The following is an 18,976-nucleotide window of genomic DNA, read 5'->3' on the forward strand; positions in this document are numbered from 1 at the left end:
TAAAAACCTAAAAGCTGTGAGAATCAACTAATCGTATTCACAACCCCTTAATAAAGACTCCTGACTATGGAAGAGACTTTATGAATGATTTATGTTGCCTGGGAACATGGCTTACTTCCATATGTTTTATATGTCAGGGAGGGTCTGGGAGGCCAGAGATACCTGACAGTATTTAATCAATGCCTGTTGTGGTTATCTATTACTGTGTAACAAACCACCCCAAAACACTTTATTATTATCTCTCCTAGTTCTATGGGTCACCTGGGCTCAGGTTGAGGGCTCTCCCTTTGGTTTCTCATGAGGTTGCTGGCAGATGACATCGGGGCCTAGAGTCATCTGAAGGTTCCACTGGGCCGGGTGTCTGAGATGTCTCACTCGTGGCTGACAGTTGATGCTGGCTGGCTGTTGGGAGCTCAGTTGACACAAGCACCCCCATGTGGCCTCCCCACGTGGCTTGGGCTTTTCACAGCATGGTGGCCAAGCTCCTTGACAGAGCGTCCTGAGAGCCAGTTCTCCAACAGGCAGAAAACAGAAGCTGCTAAACTGTTTAAGAGCTGTGCTTGGAACTGGAACATCATCACTTCCTCTATATTTTATTCATCCAAGCAGTCTTAGTTAGGGCCCACCCACATTCCAGGAGGTGGGTGAGAGGCAAGATCACATTGTAGAAGAATCAGTGGGAAGCTGATATTATTGCAGCTGTCTTTGGAAAATACAGTCTGCCACATTGCTTATTATATTATTTCACATTTTTTGCAAATAATAAACCCAAACAAGATTTAAAAATAAAATCTTGAAAGGAATATACTGAGTTGGCCAAGAAGTTCGTTCAGGTTTTTCCATAACATCCTATGGAAATTTGGCCAACCCAGTATTTCAAAAGATCAATAAAATACTTCTAAAATTTGAAAGTCTGAATATTATATAAAAACTGTCCCTTAACTTAGGTTAAGTTTCATAGGTGATAGTCAAAAACACATGTAAGGTTTTACTAGATACTCTAATCCAGTAAAACAAACTGCAGAATAATGGAATACATTAAGAAAAATCATAATAATAATAACTACGATTTTTGTACCAACTGTGGATTAGGTACTTTACATCAATTCCTCATCTAATCTTTATGCAACCAAAGAAATAGGTATTATTATACTAATTTTTCAGATGAGGAAACTGAAGCTTAGAGTGGTAACATATGTTACATGCAATCCCACAGCTGATGAGCAATGCCACTAAGATTCAATCCCAGAATTGCCTTGAGTCCAGGGTCAAGACCTTCTGTACCTTACAATATTGTCCTTCTAATGTATAGGAATATAAAGAGAACATAAATATGCAAAATCATGGGTAAAAATATTTTTCTTTATAAAAAGGAGAAAAAATATAAATGATGTGAGTCAAAAATGTGAAGTTTCCTGAACACACGCACATTAATCTAAAATGAGTGGTCAGCAGGATTCCACTTACTGTCCTTAGGGGTACTTTCCCAACTTTTATGCAAATGCTAATTATTCCTATAGACAAAATAAATTTGCCTCTAGTGATTCCCATGTTATTCCAAAAAAGTTTGAGATAAAATTTTGATTGTTCTAACAGAAATATATGGGTTCATATGCACCTGAATTTCTCTCTAAGGCCATAGAGGTTTCTGCTGTACCAGTTACATATGTGAGTCTCACGTTTCCTCAGTCATACTTGACTTCAGCTCTGGTCAACCAGTTGGCTGTAATTACCCTGCTATCACAGTATGATCCTACTATACCTGAATGACTAGAGTCTCTCATTTAAGTACTTCAACACAGCAGGCAAGAGGAAACCAAGCATAGTTCAAGAGGGCAGGCCTGCCTGGAGGCTGTAGAAAATAGAAAAGGCTCTCCATCAGTGGAAGTGTGTACCCAGTCATTAGGCTGGATGTAGATTCAGACAAACAGTGGGGAATAGCAACATTGTGTGTGGTTGCGGGTGTGTCTATGCATACATACACACTCAGGAGATGCTAACCTTTAGTCATACAACCCTTTTAAAGCAGTTACTAAGTCTCTCCCCCTTCTATGGGGTATACGCCTGGAAATTCAAGTAGTTTATATTTGGCTAGGCAGGTTAGACTAGATATAAAATTGAAATTCATTAATGATGGTGGGAGGTTTCAAAATCTTGGTTACAGGCTGTAGGTCATGAAAACCCAGTGTCACATTAAGAGCATTGGGCTAAGAAGCCTGAGAAATCTAGGTTCATATTCTAACTCTGTGACCTCAGACAAGTCAAATCATATCGAGCATTGGGCTAGAAGCCTGAGAAATCTAGGTTCATATTCTAACTCTGTGACCTCAGACAAGTCAAATCATATCTGTGAATCTATTTCCTTTAAAGTGAAGACACTGGACTAGATTCTTTTAAGACCTCTTTCAGCTTCTCAAATCCTTTTTTCTTGCCCAAGGCCTATATGACCTACTTTAAAAAAAAATCATCTGCCTCCAGAATACCCCCTCATCAGAATATCAGTTCCAGAAGAGGAGGGTGTCTGACTCGTTTCCCTTACCTTTATCCCTTCCCTGGAATAGCACTTTGCAAAAAGCAATCTAAAATTCTGAATCTAAGACACCGTCAGTTGAAAGGCACTACTATTTTATTGACTAAGAAAGAAAACTGCTTCCAGTGAATCATAAAATGCCATCGATTAAAGGATACATTGCCATATTAGATATATTACAACGCGGGGAAAAATGCACCTTAGAATCGGTGAAAGTTTTTCATGTACTCCTGTTCTTGAATTCTCCTTTCCACCTTTTAAATGTACTTAAAACAAAAAATGTCTAATTCTTATGGGTCTCTTCACCTCCCTCAGAAATATTTTCACTGTTTTTTTTTTAATAGTAAAGGTCCCTCATGCCCAGTATCGTGACAGTGTGGATTTGTGTTGGCCTTGTCCTGTGGCCTGTGGGTGTCTTCTGATCCTGGCTAGTTTTTAGGCAAATTCCTGGGAGCCCCTGCAGGATGGGCATCATGGGAATACAGATCTCACACCAGCATGTGCCTAATTTTCCAACGGGCAATCCTTTTTCCACCTGCAGCCTTGGGTGGATACCAGGGTTCTTGTCATTTCCTGGACTGGTGGGCCGGGTGATGGCACCTGTGCCTCCCTATATAGCCAGGCCAGGCTCCTGGGTCACCAGCTTGATTTAGCACCCATTTCCTGCTCCCTTCCCACCATGAGCCCAAGGAATGATTTCAGAGTCTTTTAAACAGCAGCCAGATTTGGCAAATGATTTACGGGAGCAGTAAGTCTTTCCAAGCTCTATCTTTTTTATATCACACCACTCCCGACCACAAGTCATTATGCCCATAAAATTCAAGTGGACATTTTTGACTCTTTTTCAGAATTATCAAATGTACTTTCCTTCTCTTGTATCTTTTTTTTTTTCCTCTGGGTGTCATAGAGGATCAAAATACCCTGTTATGAGTCACAGATCTTCCTGAGGTGTTTGAGGCTTTAATTTTTAAGGTTAGTATACTGCAATGGAAGTAATCATTCACTTAAGAAAAATTTGTTAAGCATCAATCATGTAAAAACCATGCTAACAATGATTTACTGTGTAACACAAGAACAATATTTGATATCTTGTAATAACCTATAATGGAAAATAATCAGAAAAATATATATATATATAACGAATCACTTTGCTATACGCCTGAAACTAACACAATGTAAATCAGCTATATTCAATTTAAAAAGTCATGCCAGATGCAGGAGAAGTAGCAAGATATGTTCCTTGACCTTTAGTAGGTAAGAGTTTAGTGAGAGTTTTATTTGAAAAAACAATTGCTTATTTAAATGTTCTCATTTTCGTTTAGCTTCCTTCCTCTCTAAAAGTGCTTATATTTTACCCAAGATTATAGAGGAGGCCTGACCCCTTGGTGGTAAGTTGGCTTCATGGATTTTCCTTTTGTCTTTCACACAGCTGAGCAAGAGGAGGAAGCTCACCCTGAATACAAATATGGAAATGAACTTTCTGCGGACGACTTGGGTCACAAGGAAGCTATTGCCAATAGTGTTAAGAAGGTCAGAGTCTTGGTTCCCTTTGCTTTCATGACTTGCAAGAGGTAGCAGCTGTTAGTTATAGCATTTCAGAAATGTGAGAGCCACAAGAGAATAAGTAGCCTGTAATTCCCCTTCTCAATTGGGTGGCCACAATCAATACCCGAACTCGAGGCATGCACAATACTAAGTTAGAAAGGACATTTAAGTGACTCATTAGTCATGCCCAGTGTTGACCCCTACCTCTTTGGCCCATGTCCTTCAGATGTTGTTATTTATTGCATTATTATAGGTGAGCAGGGAGAAAACAGCAGCTCCCCAGCAGCAAAGGTTAACCTATTCAAATCTCAGGAAAATGACCCCGATCACCCCAGCAAGCCCTCATTAGAAAACCAGTCCTACTCGTTGATATCTCATCTCCCTCTTAATGTAGAATAAGCCTAAAAATATTTCCATCCATCCAACCATTCAGCCAAAAAAATAGTAACTGTGTACCCACTATGTGTCCGGCACTTTCTAGGCCATAACAACCCCGAAGGGTCAAAACACACTTGGCTTCTGCCCTCATGGAGCTGATAGGCTGATGGGAGTTTATTGGAAGGGGGTGAGAAACAGACGACAAACAAGTAAACAGTCATTTATATGATTACAATTTGTGATAGGTGCTATTACAAAACTAAGAATGAGTGCTCAGATGGAAAAAAAAAAAGGCGGAGAGAATAAAACAAGGAGATGAGAACCCAAAGGATAAAGAGGAACTGGCCATGCACAGGAATAGAGGTGTTGCTTTGCCCAGACAGGGACCACAGCAGTAGCAACAACAAAGGCAGGGTGAACAGAGTGGGTTGAGTGAGAGATCAAGTGAAACAAGATGAGATTAGACAGGCAGGTGGGAACTAGAGAATTAAGGATGTGACGGGGGGCACGGTGAGAAACTCAAATGTTAATTTAAGTGAAATGTGAAGCCACTGAAAAAGTTTAAAGAAACGGGGCAGTGTAGCCTCACATGATTACCTTTGTGTGTGGGGTAGTGATGTGTGTGTGTGTGTGTGTGTGTGTGTGTGTGTGTGTGTGTGCACTGAGAACATTTGAGATCTGCTCTCTTAGCACCTTTTGAGTATACAATACAGTCTTCCTAACTGTAGTCACCATGCGGTACATGAGAGCCCAGGAACTTATTCCTCTTATAACTGGAAGTTTGTACCCTTTGATCAACATCTCATTTCCCCCACCTGCTATCCCCTGGCAAAGTGGTTGATTTTTTTAATACTATTGAGTGATTGAGTAAGAAGATGCAACAGTCATTGGCCTAGGAGTCACTGGCGACCTTGAAAAAAGGAGTTTCAGTGCAGAGGTTGGGGCCCCTGTAGCAGACAGATGTGAGTGAGGAGACACTATACTTTTGGGCAGTTTTGCTATAAAGGGGAACTGGTGGCTAAAGGGAATCCGAGGAGTCCAGGGAGTATTATTTTTAGGATGATTGAATCTGGAGTGATAAATGAATTCCTGGATGTGGGTGGGAGGATGGTGATGTGAGGATGTGGTCTTTGATGGGAGCAGCAATACTTGATCATTAAGACAGAGGATGCAGTTGCGGGTAGGTGTATGCCTTAGGTGCTAAGAAAGTGGAAGCAAATTTGTCTGCCGAACAAAGCCAAGGGAATACTGCCATTACCCCTACCTTTTCCAATATAGAGAATTGCAGCTACTTTCAGACTAATAGATAACGTACTAAGACTCAGCGCTTACCTTTATGCTGCCTTTATCAACACAAGACATGAGTGTTGAATAGCTGAAGAGTGACCCTTTACATACCAGAGGAGGTGGCCACATCGATTATTTCCCAAGCCCCATCACTAAATCATGTACTAAATTACCATAAGGAAGCATCAAAATAGGCAAAGACTATCAACAAAGAAGGGAGATAAGCATTAAGATGAGCTTTTACGGTGTGAAAGAGAGCTATGCCATGATATCTTTTCAGTTCTCACTTTATCTATGGCTTTATGTTACCAGTAATTTCCCATCTTAACAAATAAATAGAATAACAAGTGTACATGAATTTATTTAAATATCTATATATGTATGGCTAGTAAATTTGGAATTTTGCCCTTTTGAGAAGTAAATTATTTTTATCTTTCTCTAATTTAGGCTTCAGATGACCTTGAACATGAAAACAACAAAAAGGTAACAAAATAATTTCATTGTGCATTTTGTTTTAATTATAAGACACTGTACGTGGGCCTCTAATATTGAACATTTTGTACTAAGTGTTGTTACTCTATCTTCCCCCACCCACTGCCCCATGAAATATCAGACTGTTTATAGGTATTATAGGTATAATATTTACATGCTCAATGCATCTACATATGAGTCTTCAAAAGAAATAATTAATCACAGTGATGAAATGATTATATCCTGATAAAATCACAAAACAGAGGGCAGGCAGATAAGATTATTTTCCTAAAAATAAGTGTTTAGTGCAATTAGGCATTTTCGTAGTTGGAATTTGAGATTTCATTCCTAGAATAAGAGTCAACATAATCATCAACACACTGAATTTTAAAATAAAAATGACCTATAGGTCAACAAATTCATTGTATAGTAAAATGGGAAGGGGATCTTGGTTCTGACTATATTGACATTATGAAAAATTGTCAGTTTCACATTGTGCACATTCTAGGAGTTTTATCTAACATTATTCGATGTTGATTTTATTGTAAGGAAAGTAAAGTTACATTTTTAGTTTCTTTTATCCTCTTCACAGTTCATGATATCAAAGTGGTCTTTTTTAGTAAATGTATGTGGTTTATTATAGTAGTGAGATGCAAAAATTTACCTTGTCATTTGATTCTCACACTTCAGAGCTTCAGAAAATACTATCTTGTTGTGTATGGGGTCTTATCTTATTTGGAGTAAAACCCTATCTTCTTACTGTCTAAATATTAAGTTTAGAATAATTCTGGTTAAGTCTGATCCCGGTCTTCTCCCAAGATATTTGTGAAATTTTCTCCTACTAGAATTTCGTAAGGTATTGGGGTCAACAAAGGACAGGTTGACCTGTGATCACTGATATTTATTAGCTAAGTACCTGTGACCAAGTTATTTTAATCTTTAAGGACTCAGTCTTCTCATGTGGTCAGTGGGTTAGACTCTAATCCTTGTAACACATGATGACTGACAGTAATGAGGTTGTCATGCAGGGACTCAGTCCAGTACCTAGCTTATGGTACGGTGTTAATTATTATCATTAAACACACAAGAAAGGAATTAGACATGCCTCTGCCCTTATTTGGGGAGTCAGGACATATGAAAAATTTATTTTTAAAAAATCCCAAGTTATGTTCTTTGATTATTTATCTCAGACTTTTACTGGTGCAATCAGTTTGATGATCTAGAATGTTAAGTTATCAGATAAACAAATGGCCTGGCCATTTTTTTAACCAATGAATTGATTCATGTGGGTCAGCAGTTCATTCCTCAGTATCAATCTCAACTAAATGTTGATCGCTTTTGAAGGCGTTATTTTTGCTGTTGATTTTGTTGCTTTTGTTCTGATTTACTACGAAATGAACTACAATAAGTTGTTTCTCTTTGCCTCTATGCAAAACAATGCAGTTTTAATAGGTCCTGTATAGTGGGTTCTCACATTAGTTTAAGAATAAGCATTTTTTTTAATACCATAAACCATTTATGTATGTGGCTTGGTTTCCAAAGCAGTGTTAAACAAAGTGTGGTTCCCCAGACCACCCATATCATTAGCACTTGGGAACTAGTTAGAAATGCCAATTATTGGGCCTCACCCCAGACTCACTTTATCAGAAACTCTGAGAGTGGGTCCCCGGAATCTGTGATTTAACAAGCCTAGATTTACACTAAAATTGAAGGACCACTGTTTTTGACGTTATGCCACAATTTGTGAAATTATGAATGATAATACCTGCTATACATATTTCATAGCATTGCTCTGAACTTCAGTATAGTTTCCAGAATAAAGTCCTTTGAAAATCTAAAAAATGTCCCCCAAATGTAAGGTAAACTTCATATTTTACTATTATCTCCATTTGCATTATTTGGCGCTACAGTGGACAGTAACTTTTAAAGTTATCCTTTAGTTAACATAACTGAGGAAGAAAAAAGTATTTATCTTTCCATCTGTGTGTGTGCAAATTATCGCTAGTGGGGCAGTCTGAAGCATAAATCTGAGAGTCCTGCTGAAGTCACTGACATGCATATTCCCTTTGTTGTGCTCGTAGGGCCTGGTTACTATAGAAGATGAGCAGGCATGGATGGCATCTTATAAATATGTAGGTGCTACCACTAATATCCATCCATATTTGTCCACAATGATCAACTATGCACAGCCCGTAAAGTTTCAAGGTTTCCATGTGGCTGAAGGTAACAGCAAAGGTTAAATGCTATTGCCTTTTTTGTCTGCTTTTCTTACATTATACTGTGAGCTGTGATCTGACTTGCTGCCATTTTCTTTTCTGGGCACGTGGACTGTTCCATCTCACCTTATTTTCATTGCATAGACCACGTAGTGACATGTCCTTGGCATGTGGGGGCCTTGTGTTGTCATTCCCCACATTGTCCACAAGGTGGCTCTGACAGACTATGGATTTGGTAGCTGTCCAAGAGCTTAGCCTCTTGCATTAGATATACTTTTATAAGACTGCTTTCTGTAGAAAGCTGGTCTCCAAAAACGTATCAAGTATTTTCAGACTTTTCATAATTATTTCTGGACTGGAGAAGCTATCATCCTCATTGAAAATACGTATTTCAGGGGTGGCTGTGAATGGCAATTGGTATACATATAATTGGTTTAATGACTCCAAATTTAATTCATCACACTTTTCTTAAGTCAGCCATCTCCATCCGCAGGATGCTAATGAAATTAGGAGCTACTGATATAGTAAGGAAATATCTGCCTCCAAGGCCTCATGATTCAGGGTGTAATTATATTTATCGCTTGTCTTTCTGTGAGGGTTTGATGGCAGGGTTTCTAAGTGCATCTTTGCTTTCCTTTACAGAACGCAATATTCATTATAACATGTCTTCTTTTAATGAGTCAGTTGGTCTAGGCTACTTGAAGACACATGCAATTGAATTTGTGAAGTATCCTTATGTATTAAGTGGAATAAGTGGTTGGTGAACTTTGGGTTTGGCAGGAATCTCTAAAATAGAAAAATGGCTAATATATTATTGTGGTTGTAGAACTAATAAAATAATGTATGTGAAAGACCACAGCAGCTGGGAAAACCTGCCCAAATGTGGATTGTTTTTATAATCCACATGGTGAACTGTGGTTTTTCTCTTAAACATCCTTTATACATGTGAAATTTGTTCTCTGTTGTCACATGTGTGTCATTGTTGATCTAGATCTTCATTGTTTTAGCTCTTTGTCACTGCCGGAATACTCTTTTTGCCATTTTCCTTAATATGTTACACAGTTATAACAAACGGCAAATGAGTCGCATTTACCCCAAGGGAGGCCGAGTTGATTCCAGTAATTACATGCCTCAGATTTTCTGGAACGCTGGCTGCCAGATGGTTTCGCTGAACTATCAAACCCCAGGTAGGAACTGATGTCCAGTGACCTCGAATTCCACGAGAACGCTTTGACAGGACAGTGCCAACAGTTGCCATCAGTTGGCTGTGGGCATTTTTTTCATGGAAGCAGACATATGGCAACACCATGTGTTGTTGGATTTATAGAATGGTGAGAAATTAAAAATGCAAACTAGAGCAATAAAACAATGGTAGAAGATAATAGATTTTGATTTCAATTGAATATCCTTTTGGAAATGCCATGACTAATCTGCTAAACATTGTCCCTTTTTCCAAAATATGTCTAATTTTTCTTCTTTTTGGATCAAACTTACCTTCTTGTCCAGAGACAGAATGAAATGAGAAGTATTTGAGCATCTTTGTAACTATGACTCATCTCTCCTTGGGAAAGTACCCTTCCCACTGTTAATATTCAGCAGGAGATCAGCAAAATAGTGGCAGCTCACCATGAAAGTGCAGAATATTATAGAGTAGATTCTGCTAAAATGGTGTTTAAGGAGTTCTATACCCTTAGAGATACTAATGTATAACTTGTTTCTCCAAAGTGTATTCTGAGGCAAGTTTCCAGTGTATAATCCTTTTTTTTTTTTTTTTTCCTGCAAGAAGAGCAGTCAATTTTTGTGAATGCATAAACAAAATTTGTAAAGTTTTCAAAGTTTGCTTAAGGGCCTAGGATTGCAATTAAAAATAGAAAAATAATAGGCTCTAGTTACTCACCTAAAACAGGTGAGAAATATGCCACAAAACCTATTCACTTTCTATGGTTACTGCCACAGCATGGTCCTTAATATTGGTTAAAAAAAAAAAAAAAAGACACCTTTCTTGTTCTGTTCTTTGCTCTATGATGGTATCTCCCATGTTTCCCAATTTGGGAGGCATTTTCTTTTTCAAGTCCGTCCACCATATTTTGTGAATCTCAATCCACCTTGCTTCCTACGATCTGTACTGATTGAAAGGTCCTATGACTTGCAGCCCTTTGGCATGAATGTGACCTGACTGTGTTTCCCACCCCTTGGTGACGCTACCTCAGTGATCAGGGGCTGGATTCAGATTTCTGCTCAGCATCCTTATCAGTTCTCACTCTGCTAAACTATGACCAGGTACCAGCACAACCCTGGAGTGTTTCTAACAGAGGCAAAGTAAGATTAAAAGGCACTGCTGATTTTACTTACTTAAAAAGGGGTCAAGTTTTATTCTTTGTCGTCAGTGACTCCGTTATACGGATTAAAGGATCCAAAGGCAGCTTATGATCTAGGTCAGCTTATGTTGTATTCTATAATGTTAGGTTTAATCACAGCACTTTGAGAAGAAAAAAAAATCCATCAGCTGCCCATTTCTTTTGCGGATGAAAAGAAAGAAGATTGTGTTTGCCTGCAAGAGAAAAACCATAAGCCATGCCCTGCCACTAGACCCCACTAGAAGAATTCTCCTGAAGTCACCTTAAGTCAATTTTTACATGATACTTACCTAGTTTATTTTTTTATTTTAATCGAGTTTTATATTCACATGACCCTATTGGGTATGTCCAGCGTACCCTTCCTCTGGGGTGGTAAGGCACATCTCCTCTAACCATTTATCAGCTTGGACAACTGTACTCTCAACACTAATTCAACAATCATATGACGCATATATTGAATCCAAATTTTAAAGCATTGCCAACATGATCTCTATGAACACAGATTTTTTTGTTTAGTTTAAACACAAGGTCATTTCAACATGGAAGAGAGAGTTGTATGCCTTAAACAGACCCAGAAATACCTTGTGGTGTTAAAAAAAGACCTTTCAGCCAGGGATCAGTATCTGATTTCCGTTGTTTGAAATCACCCCATCAAGATCTTCTTTGTCCGAGAAGACGAGATGCTAAATTATTTTTGTCTCTTAACAGATTTAGCGATGCAATTGAATCAGGGAAAATTTGAGTATAATGGATCGTGCGGGTAAGTAATATGATTTAAACTGTGGTCACTGTGTTCCATACTACAGCTGTAATGAAACCGTGTCATTTTTAATTAGGAGCTGCTGAATTTAAGCTGGGTTTGAGGGATGGGATAGAAACAAATGAAATCCCCAGGTAAATTACATCTGCAACATACATTCTTCACAGGACCCCTGTTTTACTAAGCAGATTTTAAAAAAAAATTAACAACTAGTTAAGCAGTTTATTATACAAACTCTAGAGTTTAGTGCTCTCACTTTAAATTCAGTAGCAGAGGTTTTTATAGCTAGGACAGATAATGAATCTGCTCATTTGGACATCAGCAGTAGACAAAGACATTAAATATGTGTATTTTACATATGACCTAGAGAGGAATGAAGTTGATTTAATATATTATGAAGTCCTAGGTGTCAAGTGGAATTTATTTCAGCTAGGAAGAAGGCTGTGTCCTCTCTTTATGGACATGTTTTGCATGTCTTGTAAATAGCAGTTACCAAAATATAACACTATGAATGTTGTTCCAGTTACTTAAATAGAGCTCCCTAAAATCTGCAAACCAAGTAGTGAAATAGGAAATGTTCATTTCATTGAAACACTGAAAGGTTAAATGAAAATATGAAGTTAACATTCTATACACATGAAAAAAAACTGTGTGGCCATTTTTTTTCTCCACGCAAATGTCCCCAAGCAGCACTGCAGGTAAATAATCACAAACCACTGCCCAGAGACCTCTAGACTAATCCAATAGAGTACCATCTCATCCCAACATGCTACTGTCAGGATGTTCGTGGCTTCCCTGGTTGGATATTTAATTTCCAGCACTAAAAACAGTCAAGATAAAATTTTCAGCAAGTACAGTTTCAAAATGCCCATTCCCACCTCTTCCTGCCCGCCAGTTCACCTACACCCACGGGTGACAACACTGTTACCCAAATCAGGATATTGCAGCTTACAGGATATTTGCCTCTACTGTGTATTTTGAAAGAAATAAAAACTGTACACCTTAAACTAATACAATTTTATATTTCAATTATATCTCAATAAAACAGGGGGAAAAAGAAAATTATGGGTCAGAAGAAAACAGCTAAATACACATTTCAGAGGTTTTTTTTTTTTTTTTTTTTTTTATAAGCTACTTTGTTATTTAGTGCAAAGTGTTCAGAACCAGGAGATTGTGTAGGTAAATTGATGGGTGGACCCCCAGTGGAGGCTTAGGCAATGAGACCCCAGGGACAGCTGTGGCACAGGGGGTAAAAGCCCTCCGCTCCAGCCTGACCCGGGTTTGAGCCCTGGGTGCGCCACATGCTGTTGTTGCGCTGGGCAGGTGTGTTAGACCCTAAACCTCAATTTCCTGCTGATAAAATGAAGCCGGTAATGTCTGCCACCCTGGGTTTGCTGTGACAGCTCAGTGGGTTTGAACTGAGTCTATTTGAAGTACTTCATGAACTGGAGATTTCTGCGAAAAAGTGAGGTTGCAAAAACACTTAAGCCCATGTGGCTGATCACAGGCAGGAATCACACAAGATTAACTGAACGGTCTGCTCACACCAGGCCTGTAAGGAGCCCAAGAGACAGCCCTCATGGTTCACACCTGGCTGTGCTCACTCCCTGAACCTTCCTGTGGCTCACAGATGCTAAAGGAGCTTTTCCTTTCACCTCAGCCGTTTGATGGCTTGTCCTGCCCTGACACGGGGAGGGGAGTTGTTTCCACGTAAAAGGGGTCCCAGTGTTACTGAGCCAAACTTGGGTCTGCTCACCCACACACAGTAAAGTCAGTTTACTGACACCACGTTGTGGTGAAGGAAAGTGCAGCGTTTATTGTAAGGCCCTATACAAGGAGAATGGGTGGCTAGTGCTCTAAAACCCCTGAACTCCCTGAAGGGTTTCAGCAAAGCATTTTTAAAGGCCAGATGATGGGTGGGGGGAGGGTGTCACAGGGCACACACAATTGGGCTTGTGCACAGTTCTCTGATTGGTTGATGGTGAGGTAACAGGGCAGTGTCACAGGGGTTCACATTATCAATCCTTAGGCTCCAGTAGGTCTGGAGGTCACGTGCAAGTAATTAATTTCGTCCATTTGGTGGTAGTTTTAGCATCTGAAAAACTCAGGAAATATGCATCAGATACTATTATCTAGGTACTTCAGAGAGGAGATAAGGCAGAGGATATAGCGGAGAAGTCTGTCCCAAGAAGGCCCCATAGGGTCCTGCTCTGTTACACCAACAGGAGTTCTACACCTTCACTATGTTTCTTTTCAGGAGTTTCTGATTTGCCATAGTTCACATGCTCAGTGTCTCACCTTCCACACCACTGTATATTTTAAAATATGTTCATGAGCAAGGATGGTGCTACATTAGCCTGAATTCTGTGCTCATGTGTTTGAGGTGATGTGACCAAAAGCTGAAGTCCCATCAGGGGGACTAAAAAATATAATTGTTCCTTGGGGCAGCCTGACTACAAGAGACGTTAACAGTATTGTTCAGTCTCGTGTCCCCCTGCCCCTTCCCTTTTCCCCACACCCAGCCTGGAGGAAGAGGTTGTCACCAACAGGGCAGAGAGAGGCAATCTTTCTCAAGAGTGTGCTGTGCCCCTGAGGAGTCATAGCTGGTGGAGATGGGCCAACCACTGAGCAAGGGCATCTGAGGCACCCGATGGCTTTCACTGCACTACCCTTGTCATTCTCCTGCCCACCTGCAAGGACTTTTAAAAAATCCTTGTGGATTGTAGTGAGCTGGATGGACCTAGAGTCTGTCATACAGAGTGAAGTAAGTCATAAAGAGAAAAACAAATACCATATGCTAACACATATATATGGAATCTAAAAAAGAAAAAATGGTTCTGAAGAACCTAGGGGCAGGGCGGGAACAGAGACGCAGATGTAGAGAATGGACTTGAGGACACGAGGAGGGGGAAGGGTAAGCTGGGACAAAGTAAGAGAGTGGCATGGACATACATACACTACCAAATGTAAAATAGATAGCTAGCGGGAAGCAGCCGCATAGCACAGGGAGATCAGCTCGGTGCTTTGTGACCACCTAGAAGGGTGGAATAGGGAGGGTGGGAGGAAGATGCAAGAGGGAAGAGATATGGGGATATATGTTTATGTATAGTTGATTCACTTTGTTAAACAGCAGAAACTAACATACCATTGTAAAGCAATTATACTCCAATAAAGATGTTAAAAAAATTAAAATAAATAAAAAATTTAAAAATCCTTGTGGGCTGTGTCTGAGGGCTGTGTTTCTGTACAGAGACGTTCTGTGCCTTTTAGGCCTGCAGTGGCACAAACCCCACCCCCATAAAGCCAGGGCTCCAGCTTCTGCTTCCCCATCTATGCCCAGGGTCCCTGGACCTACACAGCCTCCAGGTCTGTGAGTGACAGTCTCTGCCACCTTAGGCCCAAAATAGACACTTGTTCAAGACAAGCTGGCTAAGTGTCACCCCCAAGCCAGGGATCCTGTCAGACTTCTGTAGCCAAATCCAGCCTCTGTACCCTGACACCGAATTAAATCTCGAGGCGGAGTTTTGGGTGAAGTAGAAAAGAGTAGCTTTATTGCTTTGCCAGGCAAAGGGGGCCACACTGGGCTAATGCCCTCAAAATTGTGTGTCCTAACCCAGAGGGGGTAGTGAGGAGTTTTATAGAAATGGTTCAAAGAGGGTGTGATCAGCTCGTGGATATTCTTCTGATTGGTTGGTGGTAATTGGGAGTCAGCATCATCAACCTCTTGGTTCCAACCGGTCTGGGGTCTGGTACTTGCGGGAAGCATACAGTTAACTTCTCCCACCCGGTGGGGGTTCAGTAACTGCAAAACAGCTCAAAGATATTGTTTTGTGTATCCCTTGAGGGAGGATCAGGACCTTGCCCCAAGGCTGCACTATTGTTTCTTGACTGTTTTTCCTTTGTCTCCGCATTTCCTCCCTTCCCTGATTAGCAACTGTTTGAACCTGCTCATTGGAACTCAGGGAAGGTGGTGGAGGCTGAATGAAGCCTATTTCCTACAAACAAAAAATGGGGGACACAGAAAGGCTTTTGTGCCCAGGAGCCCGACAGGGTCCTGCTCGGTATCACTTCTACACAATCTCTTTTATTTTTTAAGTATATAAATGAACACATTACACTGCAAACTGCCAACTTTGGAGAATCGGACTTGGATTTCTTGCCATTTCCTCCTGACATTTTTTATTTTGGATCACACTTTCACAGATTAGTTTTCTTCTAAGCAGGTCTGAGAGCAGCAGGGAATGTGGAAGAACGTTTTTGGTACTGAAACATCATCAATATGACATTTCTCTGTTTTTGGTGAGAAGGGGCTCCTGACCCTTCAGAAATGACTGAGGGGCACCACAGGGAGTCCTGAATCTCTACAGCCACTGCCCTAGGAGATTCTGGACTGGATGTATGACTACAGTCCTTTATGGACCCCGAGTCCCACCTTTCGCAGAAGGTAGAATCCCTCATTTCACACAACTGGAATCCAAATGCTGCCTCCATGTGAAAGCCAGAGCCATCATCCATGACCTTGCCTCGCAGCTGATGTCTGATGCTTGGCCAGGCAAAGCTAGTAGGCTTCCCTTGGAGAAGTGTGTGTAGAATTGTATTCACTCATCTACTTCCCATCCTAAGTCTTGAGTTTTTGCTGCATCATCATATTTTCCAATGGTTAACACTTGCCACAAAAAAAGGTCCAAATCTAAATCTCTATAAACATAGAAAACAATATCTTCTATGCAGAGACCTTGTATTGATATATTAATATTATGGGTTGCATTCTATTGGAGACAGGTGAATGTTCAAAGTCATCTTTAATATTTGAACTATTCTATAAACTCTCTATATCCTTGATTTAAAAGTAAGTGTTGTCCTCGGGTTTTTTATTGATTATTATATCCAAGTGGAATGTGGGCTTGTTTTTTAACACTTTTTTGTTCAGACTTTGAAGATAGCAAAGAATGGCAACTTTGTCAAAACCAAAAAAAACATGACTTTAAACTTTCCTTTAAGGAAAAATATTATGCCTTGGGATTCCTTTTTGGTTGTATTTTAAAAGATAGTAATAAATTTGACATCATCTAGAGTTGAAACTAGTAAAAGTTATACTCCTAAGGAATATGAAAGATTTGATCCCAAATTGTGATTCTTTTACATCTAACAGCAAACCTAGAGTTTTGGGGAAAGTGCTTTTATTTTCCTTTATATACTGATCACATTAGTGTGGAATTTTCTTATTTATGGTTATAGTCATTCCTAACAAAAAATATTTCTTTTAGAGAGATGAAGTTCTTTAACACAAGTTTCAGGAAAGTTATGGAATCTAGCCAAGGTGTGATTCTGTGACCATACCCAGTGGGGATAAGGGGCAGACAGTGCTGGAGATCAATTTTAAAACATTTTAGTCATACAAAAAAGAAAACTCATACCCTTTAGCTATCACCTTCCAACATCCCCTGCCCCCATCCCAGCATTAAGCAACCACTAATCTACACACTGTCACTATATTTTTGCCTGTTCTGCACATTTCATGTAAATGGATTCATATAATATGTGACCTTTTATGACTGTCTTGTTTCACTTAGCATAATGGTTTCAAGGTTCACCTATGTTGTAGTGTGTATCAGTACTTTATTTCTTTTTATTGCTGAATAATTTTCCATTATATGGATATACCTCGTATTGTATATCCATTCATCTTTTGATGGACATTTGGATTGTTTCTATCTTTTGGTTATTACAAATAATGCCACTATGAACATTCATGTACAAGTTTCTGTATGGACAGATGTTTTCACTTTTCTTGGGTATACTAAGAGTAGAATCGCTGGGTCATATGGTAACTCTATGTTTAACTAACTGTTTGAGAAACTACAGACTGGTTTCCAAAGTGGCTGCAACATTTTACATTCCCACCAGCAATGTCGTATGAAGGCTCCAATTTTTCCATCTCCTCGTCCGTAGTTACTATTATCTGACTTTTTTTTTATTGTAGCCAACCTAGTGTGTGTGCAGTGGTATCTTATTGTGGTACTGGTTTGCGTTTCTCTGATGACTCATGATATTAAGCATCTTTTCAAGTGCTTGCCGGCCATTTGTATATCTTATTTGGAGAACTGTCTATTCAAATAATTTGCCCATTTTTTAACTGGGTTATTTGTTCTTCATATATTTTAGATACAAGCCTCTTATCAGGTAAATGATTTGCAAATATTTTCCTCATTCTATGACTAGTCTTTTCACTTTCTTGAGAGTGTTCTTTGAAGTGTAAAAGTCTTTATGATGAAGTGAAGTTTATGTGTTGATATTTTTGCTTGTTGCTTGTGCTTTTGGTGTTATGTCTAAGAATCTATTGTCAAACTCAAAGTCACAAAGATTTATCCCTAAGTCTTCTTCTAAGAGTATTATAGTTATAGCTTTTACTTTTAGGTCTTTGATCCATTTTGAGTTAATTTTTGTTTATGATGTGAAAGAAGGGACTAACTTTATTCTTTTGCATGTGGCTATCCAGTTGTCCTAGCATCATTTGTTTAAAGACTGTTCTTTCCCTAACTGATTAGTCTTGGCATCCTTGTCAAAAATCAGTTTAGCATAGATATGAATTTATTTTTGGACTCCCAATTCTATCTCATTGATTTATATATCTTTTTGCCAGTAACAAGATGCTTAGGTTATTGTTGATTTGTAGAAAGTTTTGAAATTGAGAAGTATGAGACCTCCTACTTTGTTCTTCTTTATCAAGAATGTTTGGGGAATTCTTGGTCCTTGAGTTTCCAATTGAATTTTAGGATCAACTTGTCAATTTCTATAAAGAAGCCAGTTGGGATTTTGATAGGGATTGTATTGAATCTGTATATCAGTTTGGGGACTAGCGCCATCTTAACAATATTAAGCCTTCTGATCCATGAACACAAGATATCTTTCCATTTATTTAGTTCTTTTAAAATTTTCTTCAACAATGTTTTGTGGTTTTCCAAGTATATGTACTTATTTTGTTAAATGTATTCCTAAGTATTTTATTCTTTTAGGTTCTGTTATAAATGGAATTGTTTACTTAATAAATGGAATTGTTTACTTAATAAATGGAATTGTTTACTTAATTTCATTTTTGGATTGTTCATTGCTTGGTGCATAGAAATAAAATTGATTTTTATATATTGATTTTGTACTCTGTAAGCTTGCTGAACTCGTTTATTAGTTCAAATAGCTTTTTAGTGGATTCTTTAGGATTTTCTATATATAAGATCATATCATCTGAGAATAGAAATAGTATTAAATACTTCTTTCCAGTCTGGATGCCTTTTTATTTCATTTTCTTACCTAATTAGCCTGGCTAGAATTGGAGAAATAATAACATCTTTATCTTCACCTACCTCTAACTGAAACTTTACATTTCCTTCGATTATGAAAATAGACAACAATCTACAGTAATGTTAGTGGTACC

General features: G+C 38.9%; 1 protein-coding gene and 1 long non-coding RNA gene across 9 annotated transcripts in view; one reads left to right on the forward strand and one right to left on the reverse strand.

The window, feature by feature from the left end:
* PLCB4 (phospholipase C beta 4) overlaps positions 1 to 18,976 on the forward strand; it is a 422,682-nt gene that overhangs the window by 349,724 nt on the left and 53,982 nt on the right. For all 8 annotated transcript variants that reach the window (XM_082428193.1, XM_082428195.1, XM_082428194.1 and 5 more), the window contains 6 exons: positions 3,960 to 4,060; positions 6,188 to 6,223; positions 8,293 to 8,434; positions 9,070 to 9,154; positions 9,490 to 9,614; positions 11,493 to 11,544. In XM_082428193.1, the coding sequence (XP_082284319.1) occupies positions 3,960 to 4,060; positions 6,188 to 6,223; positions 8,293 to 8,434; positions 9,070 to 9,154; positions 9,490 to 9,614; positions 11,493 to 11,544 (541 nt within the window). The remainder of the gene's footprint in view (positions 1 to 3,959; positions 4,061 to 6,187; positions 6,224 to 8,292; positions 8,435 to 9,069; positions 9,155 to 9,489; positions 9,615 to 11,492; positions 11,545 to 18,976) is intronic.
* The window catches only part of LOC309644516, a 578,167-nt gene that overhangs the window by 101,523 nt on the left and 457,668 nt on the right, over positions 1 to 18,976 (reverse strand). The window lies entirely within an intron of this gene.

The sequence above is a fragment of the Balaenoptera physalus genome (genome assembly GCF_965194825.1).
Source record: "Balaenoptera physalus genome assembly, chromosome: 16".
NCBI lineage: Eukaryota > Metazoa > Chordata > Mammalia > Artiodactyla > Balaenopteridae > Balaenoptera > Balaenoptera physalus.